Source organism: Phyllostomus discolor, chromosome 3 (assembly GCF_004126475.2).
Source record: "Phyllostomus discolor isolate MPI-MPIP mPhyDis1 chromosome 3, mPhyDis1.pri.v3, whole genome shotgun sequence".
NCBI classification, from domain to species: domain Eukaryota; kingdom Metazoa; phylum Chordata; class Mammalia; order Chiroptera; family Phyllostomidae; genus Phyllostomus; species Phyllostomus discolor.
Window position 1 is genome coordinate 111690600 of NC_040905.2, and position 21122 is coordinate 111711721.

The 21122-nt window shown below is 48.5% G+C and overlaps 1 protein-coding gene and 1 long non-coding RNA gene across 5 annotated transcripts in view; both read right to left on the reverse strand.

The window, feature by feature from the left end:
• MGRN1 (mahogunin ring finger 1) overlaps positions 1 to 19050 on the reverse strand; it is a 50952-nt gene extending 31902 nt beyond the window's left edge. For all 4 annotated transcript variants that reach the window (XR_004902079.1, XM_028513743.2, XM_028513724.2 and 1 more), the window contains exon 1: positions 18532 to 19050. Coding sequence is in view for 3 of the 4 variants with exons in the window: in XM_028513743.2 (XP_028369544.1) it covers positions 18532 to 18619 (88 nt within the window). In the remaining variant the exon portion in view is untranslated. The remainder of the gene's footprint in view (positions 1 to 18531) is intronic.
• LOC118499584 lies at positions 100 to 3149 on the reverse strand. Its single transcript, XR_004902080.1, has 2 exons — positions 2671 to 3149; positions 100 to 655 (listed from the first exon to the last, which is right to left on the reverse strand). It is a non-coding gene; the product is annotated as an uncharacterized LOC118499584 (long non-coding RNA).
• Positions 19051 to 21122: the final 2072 nt, after the last annotated feature.

A 21122-nucleotide genomic window follows, 5' to 3' on the forward strand; every position in this document is an offset into this window, starting at 1 on the left:
AGAAGACTGAAGACAAGGGACCAGGATGTGTGTAACAACAGTGGCTGTAATATCATAAAACAGACCATGTTCTGGAAAAACCACTGAACTATGTATTTTAAAAGGGTGACTTTAATAGTGTGTGAACTTTAGCTCAGTAAAGCTGTTACTAGGAACTGGAGGGACATGATCAAGTTGTCACCTTGTAAATAATCAACAACTTTGGGGGTATTAGATCTGTATGTGATTTTCATATTTGTTGGCAAATTTGAAGCTACTGCTCTATCACACCCATGTTCATTCCCATCTACTGATTTATGTGAACACAGTTCTTCAACCTGAAATGAAAAACAGAACTGGAACCGACACTAACCTGTCTCATTCCAGCAACAGGTTATGTTCAACTGTGACCACATGAACTCACTGGTGGCGAGTGGGAGGGGTGCAGGGACGTAACCCATCAATTTAGGAGATGCCTGTCCAATGCTTTCTAGCATTTATGTTTGTTATTTATAAAAATTGTAATATTTGTGTTGTTTTCGTCAATTGAATATTTGTAATACCCACTCAAAACCAGAGAAAAATTCTCATTTCAATTTATGTACACATTTTGGTTGCAGAGACATACAATATGGTGATCGATAAAAGACTTTCAAGCATAAAAAGTTGCAACCGACTTCCGGCAAGATGGAGGAATAGGTGGACGCACCGTACCTCCTCGTACAACCAAGATTAGAAAACCAATCATTTACAACAATAATTTACTATCAGAATAACACCCAGATCCGGCAGAGGATTTATCTGAATGGAAGTCGGGCAGCCAAGAAGTTGAAGTAGACGCGTTCATACGGACTGGTAGGAGAAGACGAGCCCGGCAGGCGCGGGGCTGGCTCAAGTCGGCGGCGCGGAGGTTGGGGGAAGGTCTGGCGCGAAATCGGCGCAAAAGCCATCCGGCGCGCAAGAAGGCAGAGGTGACCCCTGAGTACGCAAGCTGCGGCTGGCAGACCCAGAGGGGTAGCGATTGTGAACCAGGGCAGAACTCCCGGCCCAGAAGCCCAGACAAGGGTCTGAGTCCAGGGGAACAGAACTACCGCCATTGTTTTCTCCCGCCCCGCTCCCGCCCCGCCCCCACATATAATGTCACAATCTAGCGACTGGGGTGCCCAGCCCAGGTGAGCACCTAAGGCTCCGCCCCCCACCATAACAAGAGCAACCAGACCGGGGAAAAAAAAAAAGGAGAGACAGGGGGGGAAAAAAAAAACATGTTTTCAACAGAGCAGATCAGTCCCCCAGGACTCATCCTTTTGAGCGACCAAGAATTAGCCAATCTATCAGATGCGCAGTTCAAAACACTGGTGATCAGAAAGCTCACGGAACTGGTTGATTTTGGACAAAATTTAGATGAAAGAATGCAGATTACCATAAAACAGATGCAGGAAGACACGCGGAGGAGAGCCAATAGTGAAAGGAAGGAATATGAGTCTCAAAACAATACAGTGGACCAGAAGGAAGACAGAATAAACCAAGCAGGAAAGCAGGATGAAATAAGAATTCAAAAAATTGAGGAAAAGATTAAGAGCATCCAAGACACCTTTAAACGTTCCAATATCCGAATTATAGGGGTACCAGAACCGGAAGGGGAAAAGCAACAGATTGAGCACGTATTTGAACAAATAATAAAGGAGAACTTCCCCAATCTGGCAAAGGCAACAGTCTTCCAAGAAATCCAAGAAGCTCAGAGAGCCCCAAAGAAGTTGGACCCAAGAAGAAACACACCAAGGCACATCATAATTACATTAGCCAAGGTAAAAACGAAGGAGAGAATCCTAGAAGCAGCAAGAAGTAAGGGGACAGTAACCTACAAAGGAGTTCCCATCAGACTGTCAGCTGATTTCTCCAAAGAGACCCTACAGGCAAGAAGGGGCTGGAAAGAAATATTCCAAGTCATGAAAGACAAGGACCTACATCCCAGATTGCTCTATCCAGCAAAACTCTCATTTAGAATGGAAGGGCAGATAAAGTGCTTCTAAGATAAGGTCAAGTTAAAGGAGTTCATCATCACCAAGCCCTTATTTTATGAAATGCTAAAGGGACTTATCTAAGAAAAGAAGATAAAGAAAAGACATGTATAGTAAAAGGACAGCAAACTCACAAATATCAACAACCACACCTAAAGCAAAACCAAAAGAAACTAAGTAAACAATTAGAACAGGAACAGAACCACAGAAATGGAGGGCACATGGAGGCTGAGCAGCAGGGGGGTGGGAGGAGGAGAGAGGGGGAAAAAGTATAGAGAATAAGTAGCATAGAATGTAGGTTGAAAATAGATAGGGGGAGGGCAAGAATAGTACAGGAAATGTAGAAACTAAAGAACTCATAAGTATGACACATGGACATGAACTAAAGGGGGAAATGTGGGTGGGAGGGGGGTACAGGGTGGAGGGGAGAGAAGGGGGGAAATGGGACAACTGTAATAGCATAATCAATAAAATATATTTAAGAAAAAAGTTGCTTACAGGGGGGAATGGGTAGGGATTACAGGAACAAATTTGGAGGACACATGGACAAAAACTAGGGGTGGGGGGCAATGGGGGGAAGGGGGGAGGGTTGGGTAGAGGGGCTGGAACGGGAGTAGGGGGGAGAAAACTGTACTTGAACAATGATTGAAAAAAAAAAAAAAGTTGCAACCACTCTACACATTCCTCAACAAGGAAATGGACAAACAGTGACGAGATAAGTCACTGTGGCAATGACACGATGGGACCACAAAGCAAACAGGACTCACACAGAGGAGTTTTGAAAACACCTCATAAAGCATCCCCAGAGCTCAGACATGGAATACCTATGCACAGGGGAGCATAAGCCAGACACGGTAAGGAAGCGCCAGGTCCAAGGAGCAGCAGGAGAAACATGAAAGAAAGAGACAACAACATGGGGAATGTTAACGGTGACTCCTGAATGGAGGGTGTTCACCATGTCACTCTCTATCCTTTCCTGTTTTTGAATTGCTCACATTTTTTAAAAAGGAACTTTAGGAGGACTGTATGCATCAAATGGAACTGGTAACAGCCCCTAAGTGTGCGTGTGTGCATGCGTATGTGTGTGTGCATGTGTACTGTGCACAGTGTGCATGTGTGGGCATACAGGTGTACTTGTGTTGTGCTTATGGGCGAATGTTTGTGTGCGTGTGTTGTATGCACAGTGTGTCTGTGTGTGTGCAGTTTGGGACCAACAAGAGCAGGCAGAGCTATGAAGAGGGAGAAAGGGAAAAAAGAAGAGGCGACTGAGGAGAGAAACAGAAGGAAGACACGAAGGTGAAAATGAGAACAGAAGCCACCACCACACCACAGGCTCTTCCTCCATGCCAAGGCAATGCCCCAGCCCAATTTTCCCACGGAACTCATCAAGGTGGGGCAGATCCTGCCCCCACTTTCTGTGGGGGAAATTAGGCTCAGAGGTCACCAGGATGGTGATGGTGGAGCTGGGCTCAAACCTGCTGACTCCAAGCTCATCGTGGGTCTCAGCCCCACACGGGGCACCTCCCCTCCCGCAGCACCAGGACAGCGATGGCAATCAATTGCTGTGTGGTGTCATCTCTGGTCACAAAGGGTGGCTGTTCACACACAATGATCTGCATGAAAAGGCTTCCCGGGACCAGAAAATCCTTCTGTGGCCACACTTGCAGGGCCTGCCAGAGGCCATGATTTCAGCCCAGCAATGAGGCACTCTCCAGGATGCCACAGCCTCAGAGCCTCAACACAGCCATCCTCAAACATGACAGCTAAAACAAATTCATGCCCTTGTCCCCTGCTTCTTGTCACCAGTTAAGGGGCACGGGAGCTCAGATGGTTCACCTCCTCTCTGCCCAAGGGATTCTGACTCTGCCCTACTTACTGGTGTCCAGGTGACCCGGAGGACAAGAGGTAAACACCCACCAAAACAGACTGAGCGCCTTCCCAGAAGGCTACCAGCATTCCCATACATGTGCCCCATTTGCCTTTAGACATCAGGTGCAGGAGAACACACGTTTTATCGCCTTCTAGAGATGACAAAAATCAAAGCCACACCTTGGCTGGTGTGGCTCAGTGGTTTGAGCGCCGGCCCGTGAACCACAGGGTCGCAGGTTCGATTCCCAGTCAGGGCACATGCCTGGGTTGTAGGCCAGGTCCCCAGTAGGGAACAAGCAAGAGGCAACCACACACTGATGTTTCTCCCCCTCTCTTTCTCTCTCCCTTCCCTTCTGTCTAAAAATAAAATAAGGAAAATCAAAGCCACAAGGCCACCAGCTAGTGGCTGCCTCAGTAATGTCTGGCGGAGGTGGGCACATGCTGTCCCTTCAGGCCACAGAGTAAGCCAAGAAGACTTCTGGGTTTCCCTTTGTTTGTCCGTCCCATTGCAAATGTGTGTGTAGTACACATGTGTGTAGTACACATGTGCTCTTTTCACTCACCACAGAAAAATGAAGACATTTAAATTACCTAAATGAACTGACCCTGCTGAGGGAGGCACTAAGATGTGCAAAGATCTCCAGGGAATCAAAGTGAAAAGGCCAAGCACAGGTCCGCAGGCAGAGCACAGATGGATTCCACTAGATGAAGGGGTGGTGAAGGACCCACACCACACTGCCCGCAGGAACCTCCAAGGGGGTGGGCAGAGGGCTGGGAAGAATAAAGTGGGACTTCCACATTTCCTCCAAAAACATCTGCACTGCCCGAATCCTTCTTTGCTACATAGATATTTTTTTAAAATACTTCATCAAGAAACCAGAGTTTGGACCCTGCTACAGAATGAATGTTTCTGCGCCCCACCCCCAACTCACATGGTGAAACCTAACACTCGAAGTGATGGTCTTTGGAGGTGGAGCCTTGAGGGTGATTACGTCTTGAGGATGTAGCTCTGATGAAAGGGACCCTCATCTCACCCCGAGCTGTGCAGCCTGGTTGTGTGTCTCGGGGATGCCTATGTCCTCATGATTCCTGAGGGCCACCTGCTTAGGGAACATGGACTCCAAGTGCCTGACTTGGTGACCTTCCCATCAAGGTTCTAGGTAACTCAGCCTCCTGCCTCATGCTCCTGATACTGAGGCCTGACACTAAAGCAATTCCCAACAGCAAACATGACCACGTCTCAACCTAAGGGCCAGGCCCCCCACTCATGACTCTGCAAACTAATAATTCTGCTCCGCACTGCCCACCTCGGTCCCTCTGGCCCAGCAGGCTGTTCCCACCTTTCAACACCAAGCTGAGGCCTCCCATAATCTCCTTATAGGCCATCTGCAATTTGCCAGCATATGCTGTTTTTCCTTATTTGTTGCTTGGTTCACACTCTGTCCTCCCCCTCCCAAGACCAGGGATCATACATTTGTTCACTGCTTCACATCCCCAGTGGCCATCACCACAGCCTGCATACAGCAGGAGCTCAATAAAAACTCGACAAATAAAAGGTGAATCAGCCCTGACTGGTGTGGCAGTGGGTTGAGCGTCACCTAGTGAAAAGGTCATCAGTGTGATTCCCAGTCAAAGCACATGCCTGGATTGTAAACCAAGTCCCTGGCTGGGGGCATGTGAGAGGCAACTGATCGGTGTTTCTCTCACACCTCAATGCTTCTCTCCCTCCCTCTCCTCGTCCCTCCCTAAAAATAAATTAAATCTTAAAAAAGAAGGTGGATCATACTGTTATTACCTTTGACAGTCAAGAAAACAGGCAGAGGGGTATAGCAACTAGCTCAAGCCACACACCAGTGAGAGGTGGTGTAGGAGGGTGCAGCCAGAGGGTCCCTAAAAGAAGGATTGGTAATGGGGTTCAGAACTCAAGATGTCCAGGAAATATTAGAAAGATATATAAGATGTCCTCACCCTCCACCACAGGTGTGAGTTGGGGGAAGGGATACATGAAGCAGGGCCATTCAGAGTTGTTTTGCATAGCAACTAACCTTTGTAGCTAATCTCTGGTGTGGTCATTTAACATATCTATAACCTTTAACTGGTTCCATAGATATGTTAAATAGCTGTGGCCACGCTCTGAACCAGGGGGATGGAAGGAACTTCCCCCCAAGATGTAACTGGGAGGCAACTCCCCCTAGTTACAGCACCTGCGTGAGAACTTGGAGATGACTGGCTCCACGACATGGGGCCACCCCTGCCCAGACTCATGATGGCAGCCCAGTAAAGCTGGAAGGATATTTAAACCCAGACTTGGTGACCACTGGAGAGAAAACCATGCGGTTTTGGCTGAGTGGAGACTCCTGCAGCCATGTAAGGAGGAGGACCATGTGGCTGTGGCAGTGAGGAGAACCACATGGCTTTGGCCAGAGTTGGGGGGGACCCCCCTCCGCAGCCATGAGAAGAATCACCATGCCACTTTAGCAAAGAATCACCACGAGGCTTTAGCTGGAGATCTCAGCAACACAGCTGATGGTGCTGGGAACCGAGGAAGGCCTACCAGCTGAGCACGGATTACTGGAAAGAACCGGGAGCTGCCTGAGCCATGGACTTCTATTTCCTTTCCTGAGATACGGTACCCCATACTGGGCAACGGGGGTAAGGAAGGACTGTGTGTAAGGGACTTTGGGATTTTGATGAAGAGATTAAGTCATTATTCTTAAGTCTGTATAACTTGAATAAATAATTCCTTTCCTTTTCACCAATCTCTAACATGGAGAGCTATAATTCTCTGGCGAAGGGAAAGGTGAACCTAGTACAGGGTGCCCCCAGGAGAAGGAGTGGTAGCTTTAAAGTAATACAACCACTTGTACATACTCAGTAAAAGCCCACCAAAACTAGCCAGGAAGGATCTGCCCTATAAGAATAGAGTCCCTCCAGCCCATGAGGTCAATCTCTGCTTGGAGTTGGCCTGCTCCCATGTTCTCTGCTATAAACTCTGGGTGTTCGGTTCAATTCTTTGTCCCGATCACTAAGAACCTGGTTACCGTCAGGATGGGCGGGGTAGGACAAGTGGGAATTTAGTTATAATTAGCATTTTGGACTACAAATATGGCCACCATTTGGACTACAAGTAATATGGCAACTGAACTCTGACCCAGAAGAGGTGACTGACATCAGACCAAGAGCCACGAATGCTAGGTTGCTTCTTTGTTCACCAAGACCCAATCCTTGGCTCCCGAGTGAAGTTCAGCCATATAAAACAGCCATATAAAACTCCCAGCCTTTCCCTTCTCCTGCGTGGTCTTTTCTTAGCCCCTTCTCCGGGAGGGGAAAACGTCACCCGGGGAGCACAAACTTCCAAAATAAAGCTCATCTGCCTGTTTCCATGGCTAATTGGCTGTTTATTTCCTCGGCGGGGTCTAAGAAAACCTTACAGTTACCTGTGCCCACCTGTGACAATGGCATCCTCGCTGAAAACCCACGTTGACCCAAGAGCCCGTATTCTCGACTACACAAATGCAGTGAGTTGTTCTTCAACACCACCAAGTAAATGTCAAATTCTCAGCAGAGCTGACTGGGCGGCCTACACATTTAGCTCAAGTATGCCACTATGTAGCTGCAACAGTGTCAGATCCCACAGGTTAAGTATCACACGATTGCCCCTCCTCCTTCAGATGCCAATCACAAGCCCTGGCTGTCCGCTATGCTTCTGACCGAGCATCTGAAGATCAGAGGTTCCCATGACTTCCCCCTCAGGTTCATTAACGTGCTAGAAAGGCTCACAGAACTCAGGAAAATAGTTCACCTCCAGATTATCAGTTTATTATAAAAAGGACACAACCCAGGAGCAGCCAGACGAGAGATGCACTGGGCGAGCTATGAGGAAGGGATGCGAACTTCCATGCTCCCTCTCCGGATGCCGCCCTCCAGGCATCTCAGTGTGCTCCCCGGCCTAGAGCTCTCCAAACCCTTCCCCTTTGGGTTCTTATGGGAACTTCATTACACAGGCATGAGTGGTTAAATCACTGGCCCTTGGTGATCATCTCGGCCTCCAGCCCTCACACACAGTTGGCTTCCCTGGCAACCAGCCCCAATTCTCAGGTGCTTTCCAAAAACCATTTCATTGACATGAAGTCAGATGTGATGGGAAAGGGCTATAAATATCAAAAACACCCATTTCACTTTTACCATTCATCATTTAGGGAACTTCAAGGATTTTAGAAGCTCTGTGCCAAAAATGGATGAAGACCAAATACATATCTTTTATTTTATACCACAATTATCCCTGACAGGTAAACCATGACATTAACCATGACAAAGTCCATCACCCCCTCCTAAGAGACACAACCAGCCCTGAAACCTGGGGCACTGGTGCGGATTGCGCTCAGATGCCCCAGTCGTCACTCCCTCTCCAGGGGAGGAGGAGCAGGAAAGGCACGAAGGCATCTGTAAAGGCCAGGAATAGCTCATTGATTCCACTGGCTGGAAATTTCCTCATTCTGTAACACAACAGATGTTTTCCGAATCCAGCTTCCTGAAATCCATGAAATCTGCACCATTAAGCCCCAGCTGGGCATGACCACCACGACATCGGAACATCACGGTCCTGGAGAGTACAGATCTCAGGAAAGCAGCTTTAGGCTCCCAAGAATACCCCCTGCCAGGTGGGAGGCCAACAGCCCCACAGCCTGTGAGGCTGTTCCCAAACAGAGAGAAGAGATGACTCCAAGGGGGTGACGCCCACCTCTAATCTCCTGCTCACAGATGTCACACATGTGCACACAACAGCACTTCTCTGTCTGCCACACTCAGGCCAGCGACTGGGCACCCATAACTCCCTGGGTCTCAGTGTCCCCATCTGGAACATGCGAGGTCCCAGTGAGGTACCCTGGCTGCAGACTGAAAGTGGGAGGGCAGCTAGGGATGCCCTGGGGATAAAGGGAGCCCTGCACAGGGGGAAGGACATGTGATGAGCATCTGCTTCCCAGCTTCTCCCCAGTGTGAAAGCCTACTTAGTGCAGGCTAACGATTTCAAAAGCTCTCAGCCCCCAGCAAGGAAGGAACACTAAGCAAAGATTGTGGCTCTCTGGGTTCCCATAATTTGTTGTAGCCCCTTTTTTGCAAGAAGGGATCCTCCCCAGCTTATATCCCTTTTCTGGAAACAGCCTCCACCGCCCACAGCGGGGGGCCCCAGCTACCAGAGCCCGAGGCTCTCTGCACCCAGACACAGATGGCTGGCCACAGTGCATGCCTGACTGTGCTGGGCCAATAACCAGATCCTCCCCCCTGTGGAACTGGACCCAGGGACCACAGGACTTGGTTTTCAAGGGCCCCAGTAGGCGGGCAGCAGAAGTATGATGCTGAGGCCAAAGTGTAATGGGCTCTTTGGTTTGGCGTTTCCACTTCTTGATTATCCACCCTTGGGTTCCAGAGGACACCTCCCCCCACCCTTCCAATGCATTCCATTTCCTGCTTAAGCTAATTTCCATAAATACCACAGCAACAGCCAATTTCCAAAGAATTCAAAAGGTAATAAAAAGCACGTAAGAAAGAACTTCAAATCAGGGAGAAAGAGCCAATCCAATATAAAAAAATAGGCAAAGACTTCACCAGGTGCCTCCCAAAAAGAGGAAGAGAGATGAATGGCAATTTACAAACAAAAAGTACCCAACCGAACCTCTTTAGTCATCAGGGAAAACTAAATTACAACTACAATGAGATATCCCTGGCTAAAATTAAAAAACCAAATCAACAAATAAACACACCCCTGATACTGGCCAGTGCTGGTGAGAATGTAGAGCCAACAGACCCCAGATGCTCAGCCCAAGGGGGTGCGCTCTGGTTCAGTCCCTCCACAGAATGTAAAACCTGCTGACTCCACACACGGGCACCAGGGGGCCCCAGCGCCCACTCCTAGGTATGAAAATGGACCCAAAGAGGCCAGCAACTAACTTAGAGCAGTCAAAATCACAGAGTCAGAAAAGACAGTGGTGGTTGCCAGGGGCTGGGAAGAGGGGAATGAGGAGTCAGTGTATAATGGGGGCAGAGTTTGTTTCACAAGATAAAACGAATCTCGGGGATGCACAACAGTGTAACTGTAGGTGATACCACTGGGCTGTGCGCTTAGAAATGGTTAAGATCATAATCTCTATGTTATGTGTATTTTACCACAATTAACAAACTCGGGGTGGGAAAGGGGTGATACGGACCCAAACAGGAAAAAAAAGAAAAAAAAAGACCCAAGGAAATCAGACTCATGGGCACCAAAGCCAGTCACTAGAGAGCCCACAAGCAGCATTTCTCATATGAGCCCAAACCAGGAATTGCCCAACACCCCTCCACATGAATAGGTGAATCACCTGGGAGGTCATGGAGCACAACAACCAGCGACTTCCCCATGAAACGTAAGCCAAGGTCTCTCATCATCAAATGTGGAGGGAAAAAGTGTCTACTTCTGTTTATATCAACTTCTAAAACAGGTGAAACTCACTTCCACCTCCAGTGAGATCAGGAGATTTCCCAGGGAGGAAGGGGTTGTGAAAGAGCACCAGGGGACTTTGGGGACTGATACTGTTCTACTTCTTCAACACATTCACTGCATGATCATTTATCAAGATGTATGCTTATGATTTGTACATTTTCTCTGTGTGTGTCACACTGAATTTAAATATATATGTGAATCATACACACTTACCTTTTAAAGCACTGCACTTATTAAAAGTCCTTCTTTCCCTTGCCACTGAAGGCTCCCCAGGGAGTATGGTCACTCATGGACATCAGTGACCATGAGTTCCCTGGGGCAGGAGAACTAGATAGCAGAAAGCTGCAGGTAACAGAAAAGAGGGTTTCAGAGTGGACTGGAGGGAGCCAGCATGGTGGTCTGTCTCCCCACCTCAGGAGATGACCCAGGGGTGCCCAGGGCCAAGGGGGGAGGGCCCAAGTCAAGAGGATGAAAGACCTGGGAAAATGGTGTTCTTTCTATTGAGCCTTAGACCTCCTTTAAGACATAGGTGGACAGATGTTCCAATGTCAGAGCCATTCTTCAAGGCTCTTGCGTCCTCCTAGCTCTGTGAGAAAGCAAGCCCACAGACTTCTTATTAGACAGCAAGTGGCTCCTCTCCCATGCTGTTCCACAACATTGCCTTGTCTGCAAACAGCAGAGGTACTGGGCCTCACTCCTCGGATTCTGTCCTGGTGTCACAAGCTGGGGCTGAGCCTGGTTCCTCCCAGCTCCAAGGAGCTGGGCAGACCTGGGAACAGCTGGTAGAAGTGAACGATTCAATGGTTAGTTATTAAGTCCCTGAGCCAGGTGCTGCAGGAGTGGTGTATGTCATACCACCCACCCTTCATTCTACAGAACAACGTAGAAATGTGAGGCTGGATGACTGTACATGCTCAAAGGAAACACGCACAAGAAATTCCAAATGGAACACAGTCCCACTCATATGTCTGGCTTGGACAGCATTGCATCTGAGAGGTGAAGGAAGTGGCAGTGGTCACTGCCTGCTAGAGTCCACCAGGAAGTGCAGGACATTCTCCAAGAAACTTCCAAGCCAGGTCCCACTCTGCCAGCCCACACGCACTTGCAGAGACTGAAAGAGGTCTGGGGAACCAGAGGTTAACCTGGTGAGACTGGGGCCCAAGAGCAAGCTAATGGCCCCGAACTTGGAATCCAGTGCTCTTCCCACTACACCCAGCCATGCTTGTGGGAGTGTGTGTTGTGAAAACAGGAAAAGGCCACCCCAACTATAAGGAACACACACACACACACACACACACACACATGCCCCTTTAATCCTAGGCAGCCAGGCCCTTAGCGCCACAGCAGACTATGGAATGGCAGCAGCTACTTTTGTGGCATGGGATAAAAAGCCCCTGGGCCATGTGGCCAGACCAACCCAACTCAGGCTTTCTTCAACTGCCAGGCTGTGAGGGCCTTTGCAGAGCACAATTTCAAAGGTCCAAGAAAGGTTTTGTTATCTGTCAGCATTAAACATGGCAGGGTTGATATGAAAGTTCAACGAAGCCCAGGAAGGACAAAGCTGGCAGAAGCTGACACAAAGGTTACTTGAGTCAGAAGTGACAATTTCTCAACAATTCCCAGAGAAACTATGAAAGGTCCCCTGACACACGCATGGACCTGAATAGAATAAGGGACCTCAGAGACAAACACACAGAGCTCTGGGGTCTTCTCAAAACCCCAAGGGTAGGCAACACTCCAACATCAAGACCTGACAAGCCTCAGCCCAGGGGGCCACAGGGCCCAAGTGCCATTAGCAGGCTTCTAAACCCAAGCCACCCTCTGCTACTGCTTCAGGAAGGCAGGCTCTAAGATGCCTATTCCCTACGGCCAACATAGAAATTTTTGTTGCTGTTATTTTGTTGTTTTTACCTGAAATGTAACAACTGAAACTTGGAGAATACAGCTGATTTATATAGCTCTACAACAACAAACTCAAAATCACGGTGACACAAGCAGGGGCATAGAACTGGTTCTTATGTGAACGGCACAGGTGACACTTGGGAAAGGCGAAATGTCCTGATGGCAGCAATGCTGGTGCGAGTCTTTGAGTGGGGAGGTAACCCCCCCACACCGTGTGCAAATTGGTTGCGAGTGTAGCCCCTCTTCCCAACCCCTCCCCCGCCACCACTGCACTGGTCTCAGAGCACAAGTTCACTCCCTCCGGACAGCGACGGCTCATGGCACCAGAATGCCCCATGACAAAAGACACCCTTGGTGACACAGAGCATCCTCCCACACCTAGAACACCTGCCCCGGTTCTTTCCTCCAGGACCAAATAAATTAGAGTTGGCAAGGCCCTGCTCTGGAAAGAGTAAGCCAACACCAACATGGAGGGAGCGTGGTCAAACAGACGTTCCCAGACCGCCCTCAACACAGAAGCACACACAAGTCTCAAGTCCACCTTGGGCCCCTCCTTTGCGTGGCAGCAGGCCCAGACATCAGACGTCCTCAGCCCCTACCTGACACCCTATGGGATAACACACCACCCTGTCTGAGCAGCTTGCACACTAGGGAGATGGGGGTTGCTTTCTGCAATAAAAAATTCGCACAAGCATTTATTAAATGCCTATTGTGCTGTGCAACAAAGGGCTCAATCTGATTTCTAGTTCTTCTGCCAAAGAGGACAAACATCGGGTGTCACAAGGACACGGCAAAGCTCCAATAAGATAAAGGAGGTGAGATGCTCTGAAAGTGCACATATCTGATTACATACAAAAGGTATGGATCTGGGGCATAGCCCCCCCACCTTGGGCTGGTGGGTCACAGGGCTGATCAGCCCTCCTTCTGACATTTCTCTGGGGTTACCTTCCCAACATGACCTCCCTTGAACACCAGGACAGAGCAGCAGGTATGCTGAGACACAATTAACAGTAATAACAGCAATAGAAGGAGCAACTGTGGCAGCAGCCACCCACGACAAGGCACTCCATATGTGCACCTACTGCACTCCAGGCTCTCGCCGCATGGAGGACACAACCTTCTCTTTCAATGCTTGAATGTGGTGTCTTAACATCTTCTTTGAACCTTGGCTAGGAACCGGGTGGCTATATGATGGGGCAAAGAAGTGCAAAAATAAATTCTCACTTTTATAGTCAACTGATTTTTGACAAAAGTGCAAAGGCAATCTGATGGGAAAAGAATTGCCTTTTCAACAAAAAATGCTGAAACAATTGAATACCCATATGCAAATAAATGATCATAGATCTTTACCTCAACCATACACGAAAAAAATTAACTCCAAATGGATCAGCAACCTAAATGTATGAACTGAAACTACTGAACTTCTAGAGGGGAAAAAGTGAGATCTTTGTGACCTTGGGCTGGGCAAAGATCTCTTAGGTATAACTCCCAAAACATTAACCATTAGAAAAATTTAAAAATCACCCTGGCTGGTATAGCTCAGTGGATTGAGTGCCCGCCTGTGAACCAAACGGTTGCCAATTCAATTCTAAGTCAGGTCACATGCCAGTGTTGCGGGCCAGGTTCCCGGTAGGGGGGCGCTCCAGAGGCAACCACACATAGATGTTTCCCTTTCTTCCTCCCCTCCACTCTCTAAAAATAAAATAATTTTTTTGTTTAATTTAAAAAATGAACTTCAAGAAGCAACTGACATTGTTAAGCAGTGATGTGCTGTCACTGAAGTGACTCGGTATGACTGGATTTTTCACAATCGCTAACAGGTCAAAATGCAAATCTCTATGAAGTCCCTGACCGGCAAGACTATCTCCCTGGAGATGGAGCCCAGTGACACCATGGAGACTGTGAAGGCCAAGACCGAGGATAAGGAAGGCACACCCCCCATCCTTCCCCACCCTCAGCCCCTGCCCCCATCAGCAGACCTCATCTTTGCAGGCCTGCAGCTGGAAGATGGCTGCACTCCTTCTGACTACAACATCCAGCAAGAGTCCACCCTGCACCTGGTCCTCCATCTACGGGGTGACTATTAATTCTTCAGTTTTTCATTCACAGTGCCCAGCGATGGCCACTATTCCACATTCTAGCCATTTGTCCCAGTTTAAGTTTAGAAATTACCAGTTTCAGTAACAGCTGAACCTGTTCAAAATGTTAATAAGGTTTCATTGCATGGTAGGAAAAAAAACTCAGCTTCCCCAAGATTTAAAAATTTTGCTCCTCAAAAGACACCATTATGAAAATAAAAAGACAAGCCACAGACTGGGAAAAAGTATCTGCAAATCACAGAGCTGATAAAGGAAATGTATCATCGTATCCAGAATACAGAAGTCTTACAACTCAGTAAGACAATCCAATTTTTAAAAACTGAAGGAAAAAAAGACTAAAACAGACATTTCACGCACACACACACATTAGCTATACAAATGGCCATTAAGCACACGGAAATATGCTCAACATCATCAGCCATCAGGGAAATGCAAATCAAAACTACAATGAGATATCACCTCACACCCACTAGGATGGCTATAACTGAAAAGACAGACAATAACAGGTGCTGACAAGGAGCAGTGGACCCCTCACACAGTGCTGGTGGGAATAAATGTAAAATGGAGCAGATACCATGGAAAAGTCTGGCAGTTCCTCAGAAGGTTAAACATAGAGTTACCCTATGACCCAGCAGTTCCACTCCTAGGTATCAGCCCAAGAGAAATGAACAGGGCCACACAGCTGTTCACAAACACTCACAGCTGCATTATTCATTAATAGCCAAAGAGGAGAAACAACCCGGAAGTTCATTAACCGGTGAGTAGATAAAATATACTGTATCTCTACAATGAAGTACACACGTGCTACAACATGGATGAAGCCAGACACAAAAAGACTACATGTTGTGTGATTCCCTTCGTGCCTAATGTCCAAAAAGGGCAAATTTCAAAGACAGAAAGAACATTAGTGATGGAGTGGGAGTGGGCACTGACCACAGAGGCATGAGGAAACTTCGGGGGGCAATGTAAGTGTCTAAAGCTGACTGCAGCTTATGGAACTGCACAATTCCGTAAATTCACTAAGTCACCTAATCGTTTGTTCACAGCAGATGAGTTCTAACTATACCTCAATAAAGTTGTAAAAGCAAGATAAATACAATGAAAACAAGTAAATGTTACCAAATTCAAGCAAAGTACTGTTGGAGTGCACTTGGAAAGGCCCAGAAAAAAAGAAAATTAGGCAGATCTTGAAAGTTCTCACCACACACACACAAAGTAACTGAGGTAATGGTGTTAACTTGTGGTAATCATTTCCCAATGTATACATATTGCAAAGCAACACACTGCATACCTTAAAGCTGCACAATGTTATACGCTAATCATATCTTTAATAAAGCTTGGGAAGCCCTGGCTGGTGTGGCTCAGTGGACTGAGCACCACCTGTGAAAGGGCACCAGGTCAGTTCCTGGTCAGGGTACATGCCTGGGTTGGGGGCCTGTGAGAAGCAACCAATCAATCTATCTCTCACACATTGATGTTTCTCTCCCTCTCTTTCTCCCTTATTCCATCTCTCTAGAAGTAAATAAATAAAATCTTTAATAAATAAATAAGTAAATAAAGCTGCGTAAAAAACTGGACAGTGTTAAAGGTGTTTAAAAATATTAACACCTGCCCTGGTAGGTAGCTCAGTTGGTTAGAGCCACGTCTCAATATGCCAAGGTTGTGGGTTCAATCCCTGGTCAGGCACATACAAGAATCGCATAAATAAGTGGAACAACAAGTTGAGCTCCCTGTCTCGCTCTAAAAATCAATTAAAAAATACAATAATCCCTGACTGGTGTGGCTCAGTGGATTGGGCAGGGTACTGCAAACTGAAAGGTTGGCAGTTCAATTCCCAGTCAGGGCACATGCTTAAGTTGTGGGCCAGGTCCGCAGTTGGGGGTGTTTAAGAGGCAACCAATGGATGTTTCTCTCCTTCTCTTTCTCCCTCCCTTCCTCAGGAAATAAATAAAATCTTTTAAAAAAATAAAATAGAATAAAAATTAAAAATATTAGCACTCAAGGATTTTTTCTCCTCGATATAATCAACTAAATCGGCAGAAACCTGAAAAGATAGTAACTTTCTCATAAAAACAATTGGAATATCCAATAGGGGCACCCGCTAAAATCATCTCAAATCCCCCTACTAAGGTCCCGTCTGACTCTCTAAGCAATGGACGAGACCCTCTGACTGACCCTCTCTAAGCAATGGACGAGAGAGCAAAAAGGAGGGCCTTTGGACTGGACAGCCCCCAAACACTGCTGTCACTTGCAGCAAAACCAAGATGGCCCATGGCATTCACCTGGGTGTAGCCCCAAACTACTAGTCATGGCTGACTGGGGTGCTCATTGGGGAGCTCATTGGTGGGGTGCTCACTGAAACCAAGTCCAGGCTCAGAGGGAAACAGTGTCCTGACCGATAAGCAAGGTCTGCCACCCAGAACCCAGAAATGGAGCTGTAAATGCTTTGTATTTGTTTTGTCCAAAGGTGCAAGTGAAGGGACATCCAGTTTGCTCTGGTCACAGATGATACAAGGTGCCACATTAAACACTTTGGTATCTCCGCCATGCCACTGCTAAGTGCTCTTAGGGTCTGAAATGGTCACCTGATTTCTTTCTTAAGCCCTTATAGAGCCAAATACTTTTCCAGGACCTCTTAGGTCCCAGGCACTGTTCTGATTACTGTACAAGGATCAGCCCATTTCACAGAAGAGAAAACTGACACAGGGGGCTAAGCAACTTGCCTAAGATCATTCAGCTAAAGACAGGCTGAAAGAACATCAGCGATGGAAGAAAATGACTTCAAACAATTGCTCTATCAGATCTGGAGAAGTCAGCCCACACAACCTAAAGAGTATCCCTATACCAGGCTGGGGTGCCCTGCCCTGCCCTTGTGTCTAGGACACAAGCAGGCATGCCTCTCTGACTAGTAGGCAACAGTCCCTTCTATCAAGTTCTAACTGCATCGTGGTTTGGCTGACCTAAATCCAAGCCACCCCCCTTTACTTCCAGTAGCCCCAGACACTCCACTTCTTTCACCTTCCAAAATCAGGACAGTGCAGATCTTAAACTTGAGTGAACATCAGACTCACTTGGGAAATGGGATTTAAATGCAGGTTCCTAAGCCCCCAGGCAGGTCTGAGGAAAGGGCTGGGAACTGCATGTTTCACAAGCTTCCCCACTGGTGGAAGCAGGTGGTCCTGAACCACACTCAGAGGAAACCCGCCTGGTGGATGCCCACAGGCAAACTGTGAGGTCTAGAAGACACATTGGTTCACATGCTTCAGAGGCCAGGAATAGAGGACCCAGTTGGAAAGTCTCCATGATGTCCAAACTCCCCATCCTCTTTCTTCTCTCCTTGCCATGGCAAATAACTAGATAAAGAGATGGACCTGGTGAGGAACTGGAGCTAAAGTCCTGGGTCAGGCCACACTCATTAGACACAACAGAACAGAGAAGGAACAACCCATCAGGGAGTTGGTCTCTAGGTCCAAGAAGTGCTTCCATCCAGCTCTGAGACCTTGAGAAAGTCACTTCCTCCCTGGTGGCTCAAGTCTCGCGGCACAAGAAAAACAAACAAACAAACAGGGACCAGAGAACCCAGAGGTCCCCTCCAACCCTTCTCCTGTCCTCCAGCAAGATTCCCAGCCTCTTCCCCACGGAGTATAATCATCTTGTAGGGCCCAATCCCACTCCCTCCACCATACACAAGCGCCAGAAGGTCACAAGAGAGCTAACTAAGCCTCTGTCCATATGAGATGGAGAGTTTCTGAAGACCCAGCCACCAAAGAAAACCAAAACGGGCGATGGTGTGATGTCAATCTTTATGACAATGACCACTTTGTAAGGATAAGCGAAGCGCCCGACACCGTGCTAAGCCCTCGCCAGCGTCGCGTCCAGAACCTCATCCCTGCCCTACGGCCCTAGGAATTTCCCAAGGGTCTCCCCAGTGTGCAAATAGGGAGCTGAAGCACTCAGGGGCGAAGTGACTGAGCCAAGGTCACCCAGCCTGGACGAGGCGGTCAGCCCGGGGCTCCCCACAAACCCCGGGATCCGGGTCGAGGGGGCGCGAAGCTCTGGGCTGGCAGACAGCAGGAAGGGCTGGGGACCCAGAAGAGACCCCTCCCGCCCCTGCGCGGAGGGGCCCGCGTGGGCGCGCCTTGCCGGCCCCGCCTCCCGCCAAGCCCGCGCCTCGCTGTCGGCTCACCGGACTTCGGAGGGTAGCGATAGGCCGAGTTCGCCTGAATGTCGATGTCCTCCACACCCGCGATGCGGCGGCTCAGGATGGAGCCCATGGTGCGCAGCGGGGTAGGTCGGACCCGGACCGGGATGGGTCGGGGACGGCTGCAGCGGCGTCTTCACGCAGACATGGTCTGGATCAGGCCGCACGGACGCTCCCCCAAGGCCGGCCGAAAAGCCTCAGCCTCGGAGCCCCCACCCCCGGTTCGCCCGGGTCCCGACGCCACGGAGGCCCTCAGCACTCCCAGTGTCCGAGGAACCTCGGGAAATGGAGTCCCCTCTCCTCTGAGGGCAGCAGGCTACAGCGCGGCAAGTACGCCTATTAACTACATTTCCCAGGACGCTCCTCGCCCGAGCCCGCTGAAGTTGTTGATCAGCGCTATGGGACATACCAAGTGAACTGAAATCCAAGAGGCGGAACCATCAACCCTACCGCAAATTGTTCTGCTCTTTGCATTCCAAGCACGAAACTAAATTATAACCTTTTAGCCTCTAATAACCTTCATATATAGACCCTTCTGTTTATCCCCTTCCATTTACTCCTCTCGGAAATATCTCCCTGTGCCGCATGGTTCTCCCCACTTCCCAGGGTTTAGCTCCTGCCCCGGCCAGCAGAGGGCATACTTACCAATCACCGGATAAGAGCTGGGGTGGAACCCAAGCTTACCTAGAGAAGTGCTCAAAGAGGAAGCAAAATGCTTGTTTTAGCCTTTCCAAGGCATCTCTCTGGTGCCACCTCCAAAAAAATCACTTTGAAGACATAATTTTACAGCCCCCTTCAAAGAGGCAGTAGACCCCTCCCCACTTTACAGGTAGGGAAACTGAAGCACAAAGAAAGAAGATCCACATATACGGTTGGAATTGAAGCCTTGCAAGTTGTAACAAACTTTACTAGCTTTCTGTTTACACAAAACTCGGCAGGAAACACAGGGATGTGTTTGTTTACCTAGTTTTTTTGGAGCCTGCAGATTAGTGAGGAAACACTTCAAACGGTAAAAAGTATAAATGTTAAGTGTGGTGGGTGCTGTGGGGCAATGGATTGAGATGAAATAATAGGAGAGACCTACTATTGATAGAAAATTCAAGGAAGGCATCTCTGAGGTGACATTTAAGCCAGGAGGCAAACTCCGAGCAAGTAGGCCAGGTTCCAAGGGGGGGGAACAGCATGTGCAAAGGCTGAGGCAGCAAAGATCTATGACCCAGCAGCTCCAAGGCCAGTGTGGTTAGAACCAAGTAAATGGAAGATTATGAGAACAGAGATCAGGAAGAATTGAAGCAGTGGCCAGACCTCAAGGCCCCCTCAGTCAGCCAGCATTGAGTCATTTGAAACAGAAAAAAAAGGCCCAATTCATGGCCTCCTGGGGTGAGCACCTCAAATCTACACTTCTTAAACCTCTTGAGAGGGTCCTCACCTATTCATTCTTGTGCTCCCAGAGCCAGTCACCCAGTGTGTGTCTGATAAACACATCTGTGGAGCAACTGAAAGGATGGAGGTGGGGAGGCAGCCAGGGAATACTGAGAAGGCAAGGGCCCTGAGCCTCTATGAATTGGCTATGTCAACTTTGGCAAGGCTCTTACCTTCCTAGACTTCAGAAAAGATGAGGGCACTTCCTGAAATGCCTTTTATTCCCCCCCATCCCCCACCTACTGGCTTCAGCAGGCTGGCCCCATCTGAGCCTGCTAAGGAATCCAAAGTCCACTTTCTGGCCTGGCTGATCCTGGCAGAAAACAAGGTTTTTTACTTCCCTGCTGCTCCTGGGAAAACAAGCCAGACGGGGTGCTGGGGGGTTGGGAGGACCAAAGGGGTAACCTTTGCTCCTGCCAGCCCCACCTGTCCTGGGCTGGACAAGCCTGAACAGGTACCTCAGCGGTGCCTGGATAAGAGTGGGGGAGGACATTTCCTGCCTCTCTCAGCAAGAAAAGCCTCCAGTGGGCCCTGAAAGCCACCCCACCTTACCAGAAACACACCCTGCTAGCTCACTGGGTGCCTGCTTTTCTCCACTGGCAAAATCTAAGAAGACCAGGATTCCAGCCTTAGTTTCATTATCTGTAAAAGGATGCTTGGGCTCACTAGACAAGAGGCAAAGAGATGAGTGCTAGAAATAGTTCACTGGATGTCAGGTCTATGCTGGCATTAATCCTCCATAGCAGTCCTGGGAGAGCTCTCAGTTCTCACCTTGCCTTCTACAAATGAGGAAACTGAAGCTCAGAACCAGAGTAACTTACCCAACATGTCATTAACTGGCAGAGTCAAAACTGGCATCTAGGTCTGTCTGGCTCCAGAACCTGCTTACCTTCCACCCTGCCCTGTTACTATCCCAGTGGTAACAGTAGCCATATTCAGAACTGCCTACCCTGTGTGGAGCACTTTGCTCACATTAATTCGTGTTTATGATGCTTTGCAAAGGTGAGGGGCATTCTTAAGAAAGAGCAGAAATCTCCTGGTATCATCAGGGTTTGCAAAAAAATAGTAGAGAGTGAATGATCCCCCACAAGGCAGAAGAGGCCCAAACTTTATTTTCCAAGTGGACAGGCTGAAGCACCCACTGCAAGAAAAGA